General features: G+C 37.6%; 1 protein-coding gene across 2 annotated transcripts in view; it reads left to right on the top strand.

Annotated features, from left to right (window-relative positions):
• Positions 1–16688, top strand: part of LOC113163135 (myosin-2 heavy chain-like) — an 81876-nt gene that overhangs the window by 1970 nt on the left and 63218 nt on the right. Inside the window, exons 2-3 of one of the 2 annotated variants that reach the window (XM_026361491.1) lie at positions 1569–1715; positions 13693–13763. In XM_026361491.1, coding sequence (XP_026217276.1) covers positions 1569–1715; positions 13693–13763 — 218 coding nt within the window. Of the gene's footprint in view, positions 1–1565; positions 1716–13692; positions 13764–16688 lie in introns of both variants that reach the window. The other variant, XM_026361490.1, reaches the window with a different exon arrangement.

Here is a 16688-nt window from a genome sequence, read left to right as displayed (position 1 = left end):
TCAGCAAACCAACATGCTATTCACTTTTATATAATTGCTGCTTTTTCTGGTCCACGCCTTATAATACAACCCTAAAATTTTTATCTCTGACAATGTCACATCTGCCATCTTTGCAAAGTTACTCTCCCTGAAGCTAAATATCAATGTTATATTATGCATCAGGGGAAGGTATAAGCTGCTTGTTGACTTTTTTGGCTGGAGGGGACTGACATTTATGAACACAGATGTACAGTTGCTCCTCTAAGGCAAAAGAATTCAGTACTTCAGTGGCACTCCCTTTTATCACAGCTGCAATCATTGTATGTGTAGGTTATCTGGCTAACTGTACAATCCCTTTAAGGAAGAAGTAGACGCAGTGTTTTTTTTTTTTTTACTTAGATAAAAGACTGACCTGAAAGACTGTACTGAGAAACTGTGAGGATTTAATATCTGAGTTGTTCTGGTAACTCATTCTTTGTAAACAATAAAAGGTTTCAAATCGTCTTCCACACACAAAGCAGCAACACCGAATAACATTTTTCAGAGCCTGCCCTAACCTCTGATCAACAACCTGCTCTTCCCTCCTCATGAAGTAATCACAGTTACAGCTGGTTGTCTTCAGGTATGTCATTTCACGCCTTCTCTTTGGGAATCTTGAGTCCCCGCCCTTTGTAAGTCCCTCAGTGGGAGATTTCTCAATAGACAGAGATTATATAGAACTAAATAAAACATACAGTTTTAGATTCTCATATCCTGTTTGTCTGGGGAGCTGTCATGTTTCCCTTGTGACACCATCACTGGAGCTGTGCTAGTCCCTGTTTTTTTTTTTATTCAGTTGTATGTTAAAGTGATATCCAACATTCATAGTTTTGATGAATTTTGGGGGGGAATTATGCATCTCAGTCCTGTAATCTGTCATTTTCAAAAACACTGATCTACATTCAGAGGAGATGACATACTTTCTTTGCAAGTCAGTCTCTAAGGAAACATAGTGCAGTCATACGGCATATTTTAACTAGTAATGTCACCTGTTACAAGTGCTGCAGCTTTATGAAAGCACCCTTATGTGTCTGACTCTGATGTTGTTATTGCACAGTAAAAGTTATAGTGTGGAAGTTTGGAAGCTACTATTATTGTTATTGTTTCTATAATCTTTTTCTAACCAAATATTTTTTAATATGATATATTATATAATAACAGATGATTTATTTGCTATAGGTGAGTGTGTTATTGTCATGCAACTTTTTACAGATTATATTCTTATAGTTTAGTTTTATTTTAATATTATGATGATATGTTGATTGAAATGTGAATTAACATGTCAAACTAATTACTAGTTGTATGTAAATGTAATTCTTAAGGCAAACGGTCGGTTTTGGTTATTCAGTGGTGTCATGCAGTTGTACAAATTATGTGTTTACTGATGTCTGGTTTTAAGCAGTGATTTAATTTGTCATCGATGACTGACTCAATAAACTAAAACAATTTGTGTTATTGAAAAAAAAATCTGCTTAGTTCTACTGTCAGCTTGTTAAAACACAGCAATTAAACCACAGTTTCATCCTGCTGTGCTGTTATTGTTTCAGAAGAAAGTGGATTTCCTGCGGTCTTATGTGAATGACTTTGCAGACCAGAACCAGGTGCTGGTTCAGACCATTGAGGAACTTCAGAAGGAGACAGACCACAAGTTTTCCAGTTGGGGAATGAAGCAGTGCACCTCTGATCAAAATTTGAACGTAAGGCCTGATAAACGTTTATTAACATCATTAACACACAAGACTGCCAGTGTTCATTTCCATAAAAGTAAGGTAATCTTTATGGTATACATTTGCCTAATGAATGAGTGTTAGCTGATGAGGGTCCAGGAGAACAAAATGTTTTGAGCTGATAAATATTGGATTCTAAGTGAGACAGTGTGAAGGAGCTTTTTCACATTCATGTCCTTCAAAAATTCTTACTCTTCAGAAAACAGTATTACAAAAGATTTCAATCCATAAAGAAACATTAGAGACATATTTTACAGTATCAGAATAATGGAAAAAAATATTATTGTAATGACTTGTGGCACACATTTTGGGTACAACCCTAGTTAAAAAAAAACCCTTCAGAAAAATAAACTAACCAGCTACAACATTAATACCAACTGTTAGTGGTCAGCATGGACACTGTGACTGATCTAGGAATACGCAGCCCTGCAAGTGGCAGGCTGCGTTGTATTGTGTGTTCTGACACCAGTTGGTCATTAGCAGCTTACATTTTTGACCCATTTTAGCATTATGCGTCATTTTGGGACTGATTGGTTTATACAAATATGCATATATACATATTACTTTTCCATTTACCCTGGAATATTTATTCAGTGTAATGGAATAAGCATAGCAACATATGTCAGTGGAATGAAATATCAACTCCTAAACACTATGTATACACATACATCGGACAAGCCTACCCTTTGTCATGGCAACATCACAATAGTGGCAAGAATTTATTGCAAAATGAGCAAGAAAAAGAATAATAGCTCATGGCTTTCATTTTTATTCTGTGCCACTGTCGTCTCCAAGATTCTTTGTTTGTATACACTTCTCGAGGCCAAGGCGCCCTTGGCTTGAGATCACAGTGACTATGGTTAACAGTTAGGTCAATGAAAATCCCTGATTGTTTACACAGAATCATATCTCTATGTAGAATAATGGAAATAGTGAGAAGCAATTAGAACAGGCATGCAGCTGTGTGGAACTGTAAAAAATTTTCAGTTTTTAGGCATAATGGCCCAAAGAAATCATTGTTGATAACTAGTGTTAAAGATGCAGCAAAGTCTTCTGAATAAACCACATGTAAACTGACAAAAAGGAGTCAGGCAGAGAAAGTCCTCTACAATTATCTTTTAGGTTTGTGGGCCCCTCCATTTTCTGGAAGAAACCAGAAATTATCAGCGAGACGGGATTATAAAGACATCATCACCACTTGATGTAGTGACCTTAAGGTATTGTTCCATTTCAGTAATGGCCTGGCTTCTATCAATATTCGCTCTTCTGAGTGGATTTTACAGATAGAAAAGTAATTATGGACTATTATACATCAAAGTACTTATCTGCTATTATGAAGAAGGTCAGAGGGCTAGCTTTGTGTACTCTCTGCACTGGTCACAAAGGTCACAACAATACAATGTGTTGCAGTTCTGAACAGTCAAAACTGTTAATTTTAAAGTCTCATCTATCTAAAACCTAATTTGCACTGATGCCATAGCTTTAGCAACAACAGAACAACACTAGCACTCCACTGTTTACTTTCCATGTGGCTTTCTCAGATGTCTTAGACTGTACAGTTCAATATACAAACTCCATTTCCAGAAAAGTGTGGACTTCTCCTAAAATGCACTTAAAAACGAACATCTGTGTTGTGTCATTTCGCTCAAACCTTTATTTGTCTGACAAAAGAATTTCAGTGTTTTCACTAACCAATTTAATTATATTTTGCAAACATCATGTTTTATGCCTGCGACACATGAGATCATGTTTTTTAGGAACAACAGATGCTAGAGATGACTGTTACCAGCGAAAGGTGCAACAGCATCGTTGATGGTGTGAGGGTGCATCCGTGGCAAGTGCATGGCTGACTTGCATATATGCGTGAAGGCAACTTCAACGCCAGGGTGTATATTGGGATAATGAAAATAACGCCTCCATAGAACTTTTAGACATGGTCGATATAACTGCGATAGAACTTATTCCCTCCATGTTTTGACAAGAAAAACCATTGATAATGAGAGTAGTGCTGCACCAACCAATCATGTGGCTTGAAAAGTTACAGCCACTTCAGGCTAGGTTGACACGCACAGGTGCCAGGCCTCATGCTACAACAAGGTGGCTTTGTAGACGTAGTGTGAGTGTACTTCACTTGCCTAACGGCAGCTCAGATCTAACTCCTATTAAAATGTATGGCACATCAATGCTGAATGCTCAGGTTCAAAACAATTAGGAAAATGTACTAAAGGAGGAAAGGTGAAATACTATGTCTCACATCTGTGCCCTAACTTGTGTGTTACAGGCATCAAACTCTAAATTTGCTTATATTGACACAATCCAATTAAGCTGGTCAGAAAACACTGAAATGTCTTTTCTTTGTACTTTTGCCAGATAAATTAAAGTTTGAGAATTTGAACAAATCACAGATTTCATTTTTAATGCATTTTAGAAAATGTCCCAACTTTACTGGAAATGGAGTTCATACATTATGTTTCTTCCAAACTATAACACAATACATACTAAATGGTGAAAATGGCTTCATTAGTTTTCAGATGTGCTATTATCAGTAATGGGATTTTAGGCACTGTACCAATTTATTTTGCTCTCTTGCTGATTAAAAAAATCACACAGCTAAGGGGGAATAAGCGAAGAAAAAGGTGTAAAACTAAATTGCATTCTTTTACTTGACAAGTTCAGTCCATTCAGTCACTTATTTTGGCAGCCAAAGAGACAAAGCATGAGGAAACAGTTTGTTGCTGTGCTGTCGACCCATCTTCCAAGCTTTTGAATCTCCATTTTCACCCATCTTAAGCAATGCTTTCGCTGTCTGTTTATGCTACTTTGTATCTTTTCAGGGTCTAGATTGGTAAACAAACACAAACAAATGGACTGCCTCACTCAACAGTCTATTAGGGTAGTCAGGGGACAACAGTGTGTTTCTGCTCTGATGTCCATAATGTGAAATCCAATCAAATGAAGAGCATTTAGAACTACTTATGGACTGTTCCACCATGTAAACGATGCAATGAGCTCTGTAATAGGAGCTTGGGTAATGTCTGATTGAATCAAAGTATATGGTCTTGTTGATGCACAATAGGGTTGAACTGTAATGGACCCAAAATAGAGTTTGTTTTGTGGTCATAATATCATGAAATCCAGGGCTTGTTTTCTCGATTCTATACTGCTGCAGTTAGCCTATTTGCAATGCATAGACAGCATGTTGCCTGCATAAAGCACACACTTGAATTAAACTGTTCTTTCTGAATAAGACCTCCTATTCAGGATGTACTCCTGAATAGGAGTGCATCCTTTAAGGGGGTTATAACATTATTTCTTTACCGTTTAACAATTTTTAAATCAATTTATCTTCTCCCCTATTAATAACCAATGTGTACCATTAACTACATTTGGTAAACCTCACTGAATGTATGCTTCAGCCAGGTTTGAGCTTACATTAGTAATTATGTACAAATACTTGACCAATATCTTCATAGTGTCTGAGAGAATTTGTGGTTGTATTGTGTAGATTCTCTGTCCATGTGACACACAGGATCACTTAGCTAGTTTTCCTGTTATTCATATAGCGCCTTTCAGGCACACATGCAACCCAAGATGCTTTACAGTAAAATTGCAACATATTAAAAGTAAAGAGTAGGAACATCTCGTAAGACGAGACAAAAGTGAAAAAACATATAAGTATGTTTATGACATTAAAAGTGAAACAAAACCAAAAACAATCAGTAATTAAAATAAAATGTGTATGTATAACATTTATACACACTTATATACACACAAGTATACTGTTCTGGTAGAACAAACCAGAAAATAGCAACATACTCAAACTAATTTGTATCTAGGAAGGGAATGCTACAGTAAAGAGAAGTGTTTTAAGCCCTGACTTAAATGAGTCAACAGTTTGTGCAGACTTCAGATATTGAAGCAATTTGTTTCACAGTTGAGGAGCATAGACACTAAAAGCTGCTTCACCTTCACCTTAGTTTACATTCTTGGAACAACATGTAAACCCTTACCAGTTGATCTCAAATGTCTTGAAGCTTCATAATGTAATAGTCAGTCAGAAATGTATTTCAGCCCAAGACTATTAAGTGCTTTATAAACCATTAATACAATTTTTAATTTCTCTCTGGCATACAGGAAGCCAGTACAATGATTTAAGGATTGGTGTGATATGTTCCACTTTCGTGGTGCATTTTGAATTAATTGTAACTGACTGATTGATTTTTTTTACTAAGGCCAGTGAATAAACCATTACAACAATCTAACCTGCTAAAAACATATGCATGTACAAGGTTCTCTGTGTCTCGTTTAGATAGAAAACCTTTCACCCTCGCTATATTTTTGAGATGTTGACTATGTGTGACGAAATAGTAGTTCAGGTGAGCAGCAATTTTTAGTCTTTCCTCTGTTGGACCAAAAATAATTATTTCTATTTTATCTGTGTTTATTTGTAGAAAAGTTTGATGCATCCACGCACTTATTTGTGTAACACTTATTCAATGACTATAAAGGGCTATGATCCTGTGGTGGCACTGCTATGTGAAGCTATGTGTCATCGACATATTTGTGGTAGGATATAGGATTACATAATCTAAGCTAGAGGAATGCATGTGAATGTTGAAAAACAGGGGTCCAAGAATTGACACTTTGCTCAGATTCCTAAATACAAATTGACACGAAAAAATTCCTTTCTTGTAAGTAAGTTGCTACCCATTTTAGGACCCTGTCAGGAGGTCCCACACACTTGTCTGTCTAGCAATATCTTCTAGTCAACAGTATCAAATGCAGCACTGAGATCCAACAAAACCAGAACAAAACTTTTTGAAACATCATTATTCTGGTAAATGTCATTTAAGACTTTAGTAAGTGCAGTCTCAGTACTGTGATAAAATGTGATGATAAGAAAATCCAGATTGAAAAACATTAAGAACATATGTCAATTTCGAATCAAGATATTGTGAATTTGCTTAAATGATACTCTTTCAATAATTTTTCATAGAAAAGGTATAATATCGGCCGATAGTTATTTATGAATAATGCATCTAAATTTGTTTTTTTTTTTTTAAAGAGGTTTAACAACTGCTGTCTTCAGGGTTCCTGAAAAAAGGCCTGAATTGAGAGGATTTACTATGTTGGGTACATCTGGTGCAACACAGTGAAAAACATTTTGAAAAAAATGTGCAGGAAAAATGTCAAGACAACTGGTAGTAGGCTTAAGGTGTTGGACAATGTCTGTCAGAGTTGTATGATGACAATGTTAAAATGTGTAAAATTAACTAAAGTGTTTTGATGAGGAGGTCACTTTTTGCTTTACGCTTTTGGCAGCATAACTGTCAGTAATCATATAATGCAGGTAAATTATCACTTTATTGATCCCCGCAGAGGTATTTTTTTCTCTAGCTTCATTCCATGCAGGCCAAAGACACAAGGGCAACTATGGGACACCTTCTGAAGCTGGCGGGAATTCAGTAGTTTTGCTTGAAGATGGATGGTTGCCAATTTTAGGTTTTTAGGTCACAGTTGGAGGATAGACGGAGCACTTGCCTTTAATTTGAGGCATATAATTAGGGAAAAGTAAATGGCAAGGGTCAACCAGGGTCGGTTTATATCACCATATTATTGCCCCACAAACAGCAGACTGTAGATAGCAATAAGGTTGATAGATGAGTAGTTCTATATAACTAAGGGTTGTCCTGGACTTTACAAATAAAGAATTTGCAGCGACTTTTTCACTTTTCTAAGCTCTGTTCAAATTTCTGTTATTTCTTTGTTCAGTCTGCCTTTTATTTTGACACATTTTGTACATTGCATGCATATTGTGTAAATCTGTGTTGTGGTGTGTGTGGTGCATTTTTTAATTCCCAGAGTTGGTCCTAAGCCTGCTGGCTAATATGGGTGACTGTGAAGGCCTGGGGGAGATCAGCATAGCTCAGAACAGATCAGTAGGAATAATTTGAGATCACTGACTTTGTCTTTAATCCATTAATCCTGTCATCTCACCATTTCCATAAAATATAATTTATAACAGTTGTTAAATTGTTAGCATTTGATGTTCAGTAAAACAGAAAATGTCAGTTCTAATTCAACCAAAGTTTATCGTGATGAGTTTTGACTCTCAAAGTGCATGCACATTTTTGAGGCTGCATCTGCATTAGAGAGAAGATTTGTGGTTTTCTGTTGTGCTTAGATGTGAATTTACCAAATAGAGTATTTTTTATTAGTCTAATTGGAGAAGAAAACAATAGGTTACAGGAAGTGATGACTAGAAATGATCAATGAAACTGAGTCACAGCTGGAAATAGAAGCTTTGGTAAAAAAAAAACCTTTTGATTTGTTTTTTTGTTTGTGTGATTCACAAAGTGACTATTTCTGACATTCCCCATAAACCACAGAACAAGGGTTATTAAAATCCCTGGAACCAAATGGTCTCATGACTTAATCCATGCTAATAAGAAGGTAATTTTTCTTCTTGTGTTGAACAATTTCATATTAGCGCTCTTAAACCCCATTTTGCTTTTCTGACTGCTGCTCAACAAAACGCTACATAAAAGAAGTCTTGAAGTTATGCCATAGCAGCTGGATGAACACTCCAAAAGAGGAACTTTTCTGGTATTAATAGCATAGCCCTCTTTTCCGAAGGACCACAACTTGGTTTGGTGGTCAGAATTAGCCTGGCTAACCTATATACTCCACCATGACTGACCCTCTGTAATAATGACTGCCCCACTTAAGTGAATGAAGTCACATCTGCATTGAAAACTGTCTCTGAAATGTGTGACCTTTATCATTCTCTCTGTTTTAGTTTTCCTCTTTCTCTCTCACACACATAAACATGTATATTTGCTTGTGCAGCAGCTGTAGGAGTGCAAGTGACAAAGAGAGAGTGAAGGAGGTCAAGGGGTTGCGATGGTTGACTATGCTAATGTTGTTGTTAATGACTTTGCAGTGAGTGATAACTGATTGTGTTCATTACCATATTAACTCCACTGCCCCCACCCTGCCCAGACCCCCTCCATCTCCAGTTTCTCTCTATGCAGTAATGGATGTGCCCGTTTGATCCTTGGAATAATGAACTAATTAGCTTAATTAAAATCAATAGAGGTGTCAATACCAGGTTAGACGTTTCAGGGACGCTATTTCTATTCGCAGGCAAAAGAGTTTTCAGAAAGGGTGAGAGAGGATGGATGGCAGGGGGTTGGAGGAGCAATACATAAACAACAGGAAGGGTGGAAAAAAGAGGTGAGGAGAAAGGGGAAGCAAAGTAAAGCAAAACAAGCAAATAGACGAAGAGCAAGCAGTTACTTGAAAAGAAAGAATGAGATCAGCAGAAAAAGGGTGAGATGTACAATACACTGCATGTACCGACAAAAGGAGGTAAAGGGGATGAAAGGAGCTGTAAGTTTTAAAGATGGCAAAATGAACAATGTATAATGTAAAAATGAGTGGACAAGGGTGAAGACAAGAAAGCACGGAGAAAACATCAGAGGATAGGAGGGAGCCAGAGTGAGGGGAAACTTAACGAGAGAGAGAGAGAGGGCCAAAGAGGTTCCTAATGCTGATTTATGAGTGCTTGACGGTCGTTAGCTGGAATAAATGGCTTGTACGAGAGGCTGCAGCATTACTCCCTGTACAGGATACTAAGTGCATTGTAAGGTCAGCCGTAAGGCCAAACTTACATATGTAGTGCTCTGCCCTTGGAAACCTTTGTTAATATATCAACTGCAGGATGGAACTGTAACTAGTCCATCTGATACACCAGGACCACTAGTGGCTCCCTAACCTGCATGGTGATTACTTTGTTTCAGTTTTATTTTAAGAACAGTGAGTTTAGTGGACAGAACCATTATAGAAAAAGCTGAAAGCATAAACTGATTTGTATGAATGTGATTTACTTTAGCGTAGTTTGCTGATCTAGCAGCAAATTAATCTACAACATATTAAATGATTAATCATTTAGGCACTTAAATAAATTAAATAAAATATACTAGTGCCAGGTTTTTTACATGCAACAATTTGCTGCATTTTATTGTTAATTGAACAAGCATTGCCACTTTGGGTACTGAAATTGTTGTGGGTATAAACTAAAGGGTTGAATTGCAAACGTAGAGACAGATAAATGAACCAAAGTTACACTAATGCTTTAGGATTTTCTTCTATATCATGTGGAGTTTACCTGCTAGCTGCAGGGCAGCATAAAAGCAATGAAGTACAACACTTGTTGAGTGTAAAAATGTTTTTCCACTGGCTACAGGGAAAGTTCATGAAAATAAAGTTTATTGTGCAAATGTTTTGCATAATCTGTAAAACCAGGCAACATGCTGGATGCCTTTAGGGGTTTGGTATCACTAGGTTATATGTTTTTACAAATGCTCCCAGTCGTTCTACAGTAAAATGGTGTAGTAGTAAATTTTATATTTTAAGGCTGCTGCCAATAGAATTTTAAACGTGACGACCATTTGAGTCCCCTTGTAATCAAGGCTAGCATCAGTCTTATATACAGTATAGTATATTGATATATGTGCTCATCTAGTGCTTTTTTTGCCATGCCTTGCATTTTTTTAATATCTCTCCAAAACAGGCCACACATGCAAGGCCACAGTGTTTTTTTTCTGCAAGTCATCATTATAGCTCATCATTTCACACTTGCATTAAACTCATTCTGGATAAAATTAAAGTTTACATACACTTTAACGTGTAGCCTTTGGGGCAATTGAACAAGACATTGGCGCTTTCCTTCCAGTAACCATCGTCATGACTTGGATTATCCTATTTTTTTCCATCTCTCGCTTTCTGTCGTGATCTGGTGACTCACACACACACAGACACACACAGACACACACTTTCATGCTTTTGTTTTCTCTCCTCTGTTGCTTTCAGTTGACCTAGCTCCAGACAAAAGGAATGGAGGGGAGTGGAAAAATGGAATGATTGCATAAATGGATGGCTACTTTCAGATAGGGGGAGTAAAAAAAAAAAAAAAAAGCAAGAAAAGGCAAAATGAGGAAACGGAGCAGGAAAGAAGAGGCGTGGGTGAGGGGCAAGTGGATGTGACAGGAGGAGACAAGGAAATATGAAAACACGGGAGGCTGGGAACAAAAGAAAAGAAACAGGTGAAAAGAAAGAGAGAGAGAGGAGGAGAGAAAGTGAATGTTTCTTTCTTACAGTATAAGTACCGCTCTAATTACTACTTTTAATATTACCAGGCCTGCTATTCACTACAAATATGTCTAGTGGTATTGGTACTGCTGCTGCTTCTGTCTTTTCTCCAGTCTCTGACAGTGAACAGATCCCCAGTGACAGCATTTGTTTGACTATATTCTAGATGTTTGTCTTCTCTACTGGAGACTTGAGATGCAGTCACTTTGGAGGTATCAGTGCTGCCTGTTAGGGAGAGAGCACCTTTTATGAGATTGTATTGCCTGTTCTGTTTGTCTTAAAACTGAGTGAGAAAAGGAACTCATGTGATGCAACATCCATGTAATGTGCTCTCTGTTTCTCTCACTCTCTCACTTCGTCTCCTCTCACACATGCACTCTGCTGATTTTGACCAGTACCTTATATAGCATTTTGTTATTCTTCTTTAATGCTGCAGTACATGCATAGCGTGTTCTATACATAAAATGCACATACACAGGTGCACACACGCACATATACAGTATATAGGCACCTAAGCCCTCCCTCTAACAAATGAGTGTACCGTGGTCATAACCTTCATAGGGCTCATTATCATAGATTGCAGGCCTTTTCATAAAGCTGAGACCACTGGTGACAGATTACTAACGGGATGGTCACACACACACACACACGCATACACTATGATCCGTAATGAGACCTTATTCCGGACATTGAGCCCAGCTGCCTGTAAATTACAGCCGCCACTCTGCCATACATACTTAATCAGCTAATGTTGTTTTATTCCTTATTATTAATTTGCTCCTGTTTCTGATTTATCTAAAGCGCTCTGCATCACACCAATATTTTGTCTCCTTTACAGTTCAGAGAGGCAGAGAAAGAGGAAGCCGTGTGCTTATTCATGTACTTAGGGGATTGCATCTGTAATGAATTGACTGGCTGTTTAGGCATACATAACACAGCCTACTACTCACCTTAATAATGTAAGCAGGTCGTAACTCCTGCTAACCCAAGGGTATATAAGGTATGCATGCACAGATACACACGCACTTTCACTCTGGCAGACGCACACAGCCTACCCATATTAGCTACTGACCTCTACGTGTGCCACGTCTTCTCATTGTCACTTTGCAGCTCTGTTGCAAAATGAATGTTTTATTATTGGGGAAAGAACATGTTGTGTGTCTTTTGTGTGTATCGTGACTGAAACTACACAGAGAACTCTAACAAGTGCACATTGTTTAAAACAAAAGAATCTTCATGCTCAAATCAGTGGGTTAAATTATATCAGGAAATAATTGAATCTGTGACATAAGAAATTATTAAACACTGTAAAGTTATCATTATTAAATATAGTGCTTAAATACAAAGTAGATGAGTTTTCATTAAATTCGTTGTACTTTGAGACAGGAACTTTACTCAAGTAGAAAAACGTTTACGGTTTACTCTATTTTAAACCTAAAAAGCACCTTGTTCACTTGGCAGACGTTAAAGTAGCCAGCATCATGCATCAAACATTAACTTCACATTTCATGGCTCGAATGTCCCCTTTCGTCCAACTTACTGGACAGCCTCTTCTGGATGCTTTGTACATATTTTGGTTACCTTTACACTACCCTGTGTACTGGATGTGGACAAACACACAGTTGCATACATATAGCATATGTACAATTGAAACACACACAGGCTCATACTTAAAGCACACATTCAAACAGACAAACTAGTACAGGGCCATGTGTTGACCTGTGAGTCATTGCTGTCAGCATTGATTTCCTTTTCCTAGACTGACCCCTGTCACCGCAGCGATAGAGTGGTAGATATTTCACCACTACTGCTGGGTCTTTCTTTCTTGTAAGCCACCTGTCTTTCTCTCCTTCTCTTTCTACAAGCATTTTTCTTTATTCGTCTTCTCTTCTCTGACCTCTCTTTTTCTCCTTTTATCTCCCGTCCTTCCTTTTCCTTTGCCCCTATCTGTTTATTCTCTCTATATGTGTGTAATGAGAAAAGCTGGGACACTCTGTTATTTCTCCTTTGAGCTCTGTTCATTTGTATTTGACATCACGATGACAATGCTAACCCATCCCACTTCTCCTCACATGGACCAATATTCACTGAAAAAAACAAAAAAAAAAAAGAGAGAGAGAGGCACAGACAGTCCAAGGAGTTATACAGTATCTGCGAACGAACAAAAGACTGTGTGTGTTTGTGCCTTTGTGAACACTTTGATCTGCTTATGTTCTGTCTCTTCTTCTCAATGTCCTTTCAAAGCGAGTGACTTCCTGTGCCACTAGTGCGTCAATTATTTTATGTTGTAAATCCCCAAAGAGGGGAGCCAAATTATTAAGCCATTAGAGTTAATCATATTTCATATTCCATCCTCAGTTCTTTCTTCTCTATTTGATTTTGTCAGCTTTTTGATTTGATTTTGGTGATTTGTGTGCAGTTGGTTCTGTTTTGAAAATGAGCAAAGCAGAAAGCAGAGATTTTTTTTCCTTTTATTGATTGTTTATACAGTTGCACAGTGTTTTTTAATTTCTTGTCCCTTCTTCCCATGACACCTTTTTCATGTTGCCATGGTCAATTAAATGCAAAATTTGGGCAATTAGTCAGGGCTGACACACTGCACGCTTTTATTCCTGTGTGCTGTCAAACTTAATTGCAGTTCACTGTACTCGAGAAGATTCCCATCTATCTCAACTTCTTCTTTTGAGCAGTGTATAAGTCATGAATGGATGTCAAAGTTGCATTAGTTATTCACTTCAACTTGCACCTTTATATATTCCCTGTATAATCTACATGTCATTTGTATTTCTCCTAGGTATCTGAGGTTGACCTGAAGACTTTGTTGCTGTATGATCTTGGTAGACCCGTGGCTCACATCTCACAGAAGTATGTATACACACGCAAACTGCATGGCCAAATTCCAGTGACTGGATGAAGTGAATGATTTATGCAGCCTCATTAATCAAAAGTCTATTTTTTATCTCAAGAAAAGTTTACTCTCAACTCAAATAAATAACAACTTCTTTATACTGTACTACCTCTGTGAATCGACCACACACACACTCCCTCACACAGACAGATACCCCAGTGCTGAGAAGGTAACAGAGTTGGCCTCAGGGACTCAGTCTCTCCTTGGGGAAGTTGTGCTCCTCAGGGAGTTGCTGCAACACCACTGTCCCGATGGCAATATGCAAATCTCTATATGATATTTCCCACCATGCAGTGCTCCGAGGCCCCTAAAGACTTGTTCTGTTTCTACTTTAGACCTTTCTGGAAAGGTAGAATTTTATTTTAGTCCCACTTTTTGACAAAACAAAGTAAGATTTCTGAATCTAAATCTTAATGATCATACACATGTACCTATTTCAGATTTTTGTATCACTAGCTTTTGAGCTTTTGAGCCATGGACTCAAACAGGGTAGAAGTTTCATATGAAAATAAACTGAATTCCAATAATCGCATCACCTGTTGAAGACGACATCACCAGATAACAGTTTTCAAAGAGTTTAGCTTTGGCTTTATAGCGCATGTTTTCGGCAGCTGAGCAGCGATGAGAAGTGTGATATACAGATCATGCACAATGTGTGTAATTCAGTCCAAACTATAATTTCTAAATACACTGCCCAAATATAACTACCATGCTGTATAATACTACAGCCTTCCAATAGCTGACAGTGCCAAATACTTCAGAAAAGTTGACAATGGTCCACATGCAAGAAGATTTTTGTATTTTCATCTTACATTTCTTCTATTTTCTCTGTGAGGTTTGGTCACACACGTTCCATGTCAGATTTACCAAATTCTCTCAACTGCACAAACCTATCATAAACTGTTGAATACTGATGAGTGCCACCTGTACGTGATGAGCTGTGTGTCTATGACATTTGATAAATACCATAATCAAAGCTGCTTTGTAGGAAAGTTTCATTCACAAAAATGCCATACGAGAAAAAGAATTTCACACTGTGGAGCTAGGAATCAGCAAACTAAGACAAAACAAATTTAACAGAGTCAACTAATTGCAGTAGAAGACCCTAAACAACTAGAAAATGTTGATAGCCCTTCTGTCATCTGTGACAGAGCTGTGACAAAAATAAAGGGGGACTGTTCATGGTTCATGAAGAAAGACCCATCTTTATAAACAACGCACTCTATGACAAATTTGTGATGCAGGCGAGGGGACAGTAACAAAATACTGCGACAGTAGCCCTTAGTGTAACTAAACACAGATATTTCCTGCTTAAATACTGAAATGTATACATCCAAATATTGTCTAAAATAACCAGTCAGTGGTTTGACAGTCTGCAGTGCAACCAATTAAAGCACCCATCCAAGCAGGAAACTGTGGTCTGGCACAGTGTGGCACAATTGAGTTTGTGGCTGCACAGGCTTTCTTTGCCATCCCTGGGAAAGACACTGAAGGGCGTGATGGATCCTCAGTTAATATACTCACTGCCAGAGATGTAGGGATTTGCATCACACTTTGAATGTTTTAAATCGCTGCCCATATAATAATAACAAAAAAAAAAAAAAAAAAAAAAAAAGAAATGAGTAAATCAGGTCTCATGAAATGAAATGACAGGCAGGTTGAAACAGCGGGTGAGTGTGTGTGTTTCTTGCCACCAGCGTCAACATTAAACACATCAGATTGAAGCCACCCTCCAGGGTAGCATCACTCAGGCAAGTGTGTGTGTGTGTGTGTGTGTGTGTGTGTGTGTGTGGTTGCGCCACACATGCTTTTTATCTACTTTTCCATTTTCTCTGTTTTTTTTGTTTATCTACAAATTTATTTATATATTTTTGGTGCACACACACACACACACACACACACACACACACACACACACACACAAGTTGATCTATCAATGTATTGATGTGAGAGTAGGTGTCAGTTTCTTTTCATTTTCATCTCTCTCCATTTTTTAATTATTTCCCTTAGTGTAATCTCCTGCAGAGTTTTTTTTTACACTTGAGTTTACTTGAGTGCTGTTTTCCTTTGCCAAAAGCAGTCAAATGCTGAAAGTTAGTTAGGTAAAAAAAATATATAGCCTGATTCTCATTTGGGAGAGGTAGAAACTTCACTTATTTCACACTCTGACAGTACCCCTCAGTGTAAGTGTTCTAATTCAAACCTCCAAACTTTTCTTTGCTAACCAAAGTGATAAGTTATTTAGACCTAGGGGACTGAAGGTTCATTAGTTACATTACTATTTTCCACATGGCTTTGCTTGTTTTTCTATTGTCCAGCTGTTTTTTTTGACAGTCTCCTGACTCTTCCTATACCAATTTCTTGTTTGCGAGGACAGTAGTAGATGCACATTGCTTTCTATCTCTCCCTCCCACTTCTCTCTCAGGACGGGAGGAGAATATGTCTCTTTTTCTCCATATTGACTTTCTCAGGTCAAGCTCCTCTTCTCCTATTAGGCCAAGGTAACAGATCAATAGGCAGGCCTGGTGGGCTCCTGTGTGGACACGCAGACATACTGTATACACACACAGTGGGTCGTGCTCCAGCCAAGTGCCACATTCATTAACACACACAGTTAGTATATACACAATAAAATGTGTGTAGGCTTGCATATATATACTGCATATATACAGTATGTTTGTATATCTATCTATCTATCTATCTATCTATCTATCTATCTATCTATCTATATATATATATATACATATATATATATATATATATATATATATATATACATATATATATATATATATAAAATAAACAATTTCCCTTCTCCCAAATCTTCTTCTCCCCTGCTGTTTTCCCATCTGGTGAGTAGTGACATCTGCGGTGCTGCAACA

Source organism: Anabas testudineus, chromosome 2 (genome assembly GCF_900324465.2).
Source record: "Anabas testudineus chromosome 2, fAnaTes1.2, whole genome shotgun sequence".
NCBI classification, from domain to species: domain Eukaryota; kingdom Metazoa; phylum Chordata; class Actinopteri; order Anabantiformes; family Anabantidae; genus Anabas; species Anabas testudineus.
Note: the sequence above shows the minus strand (reverse complement) of the source record. Positions and strands in the feature narration are given on the sequence as shown.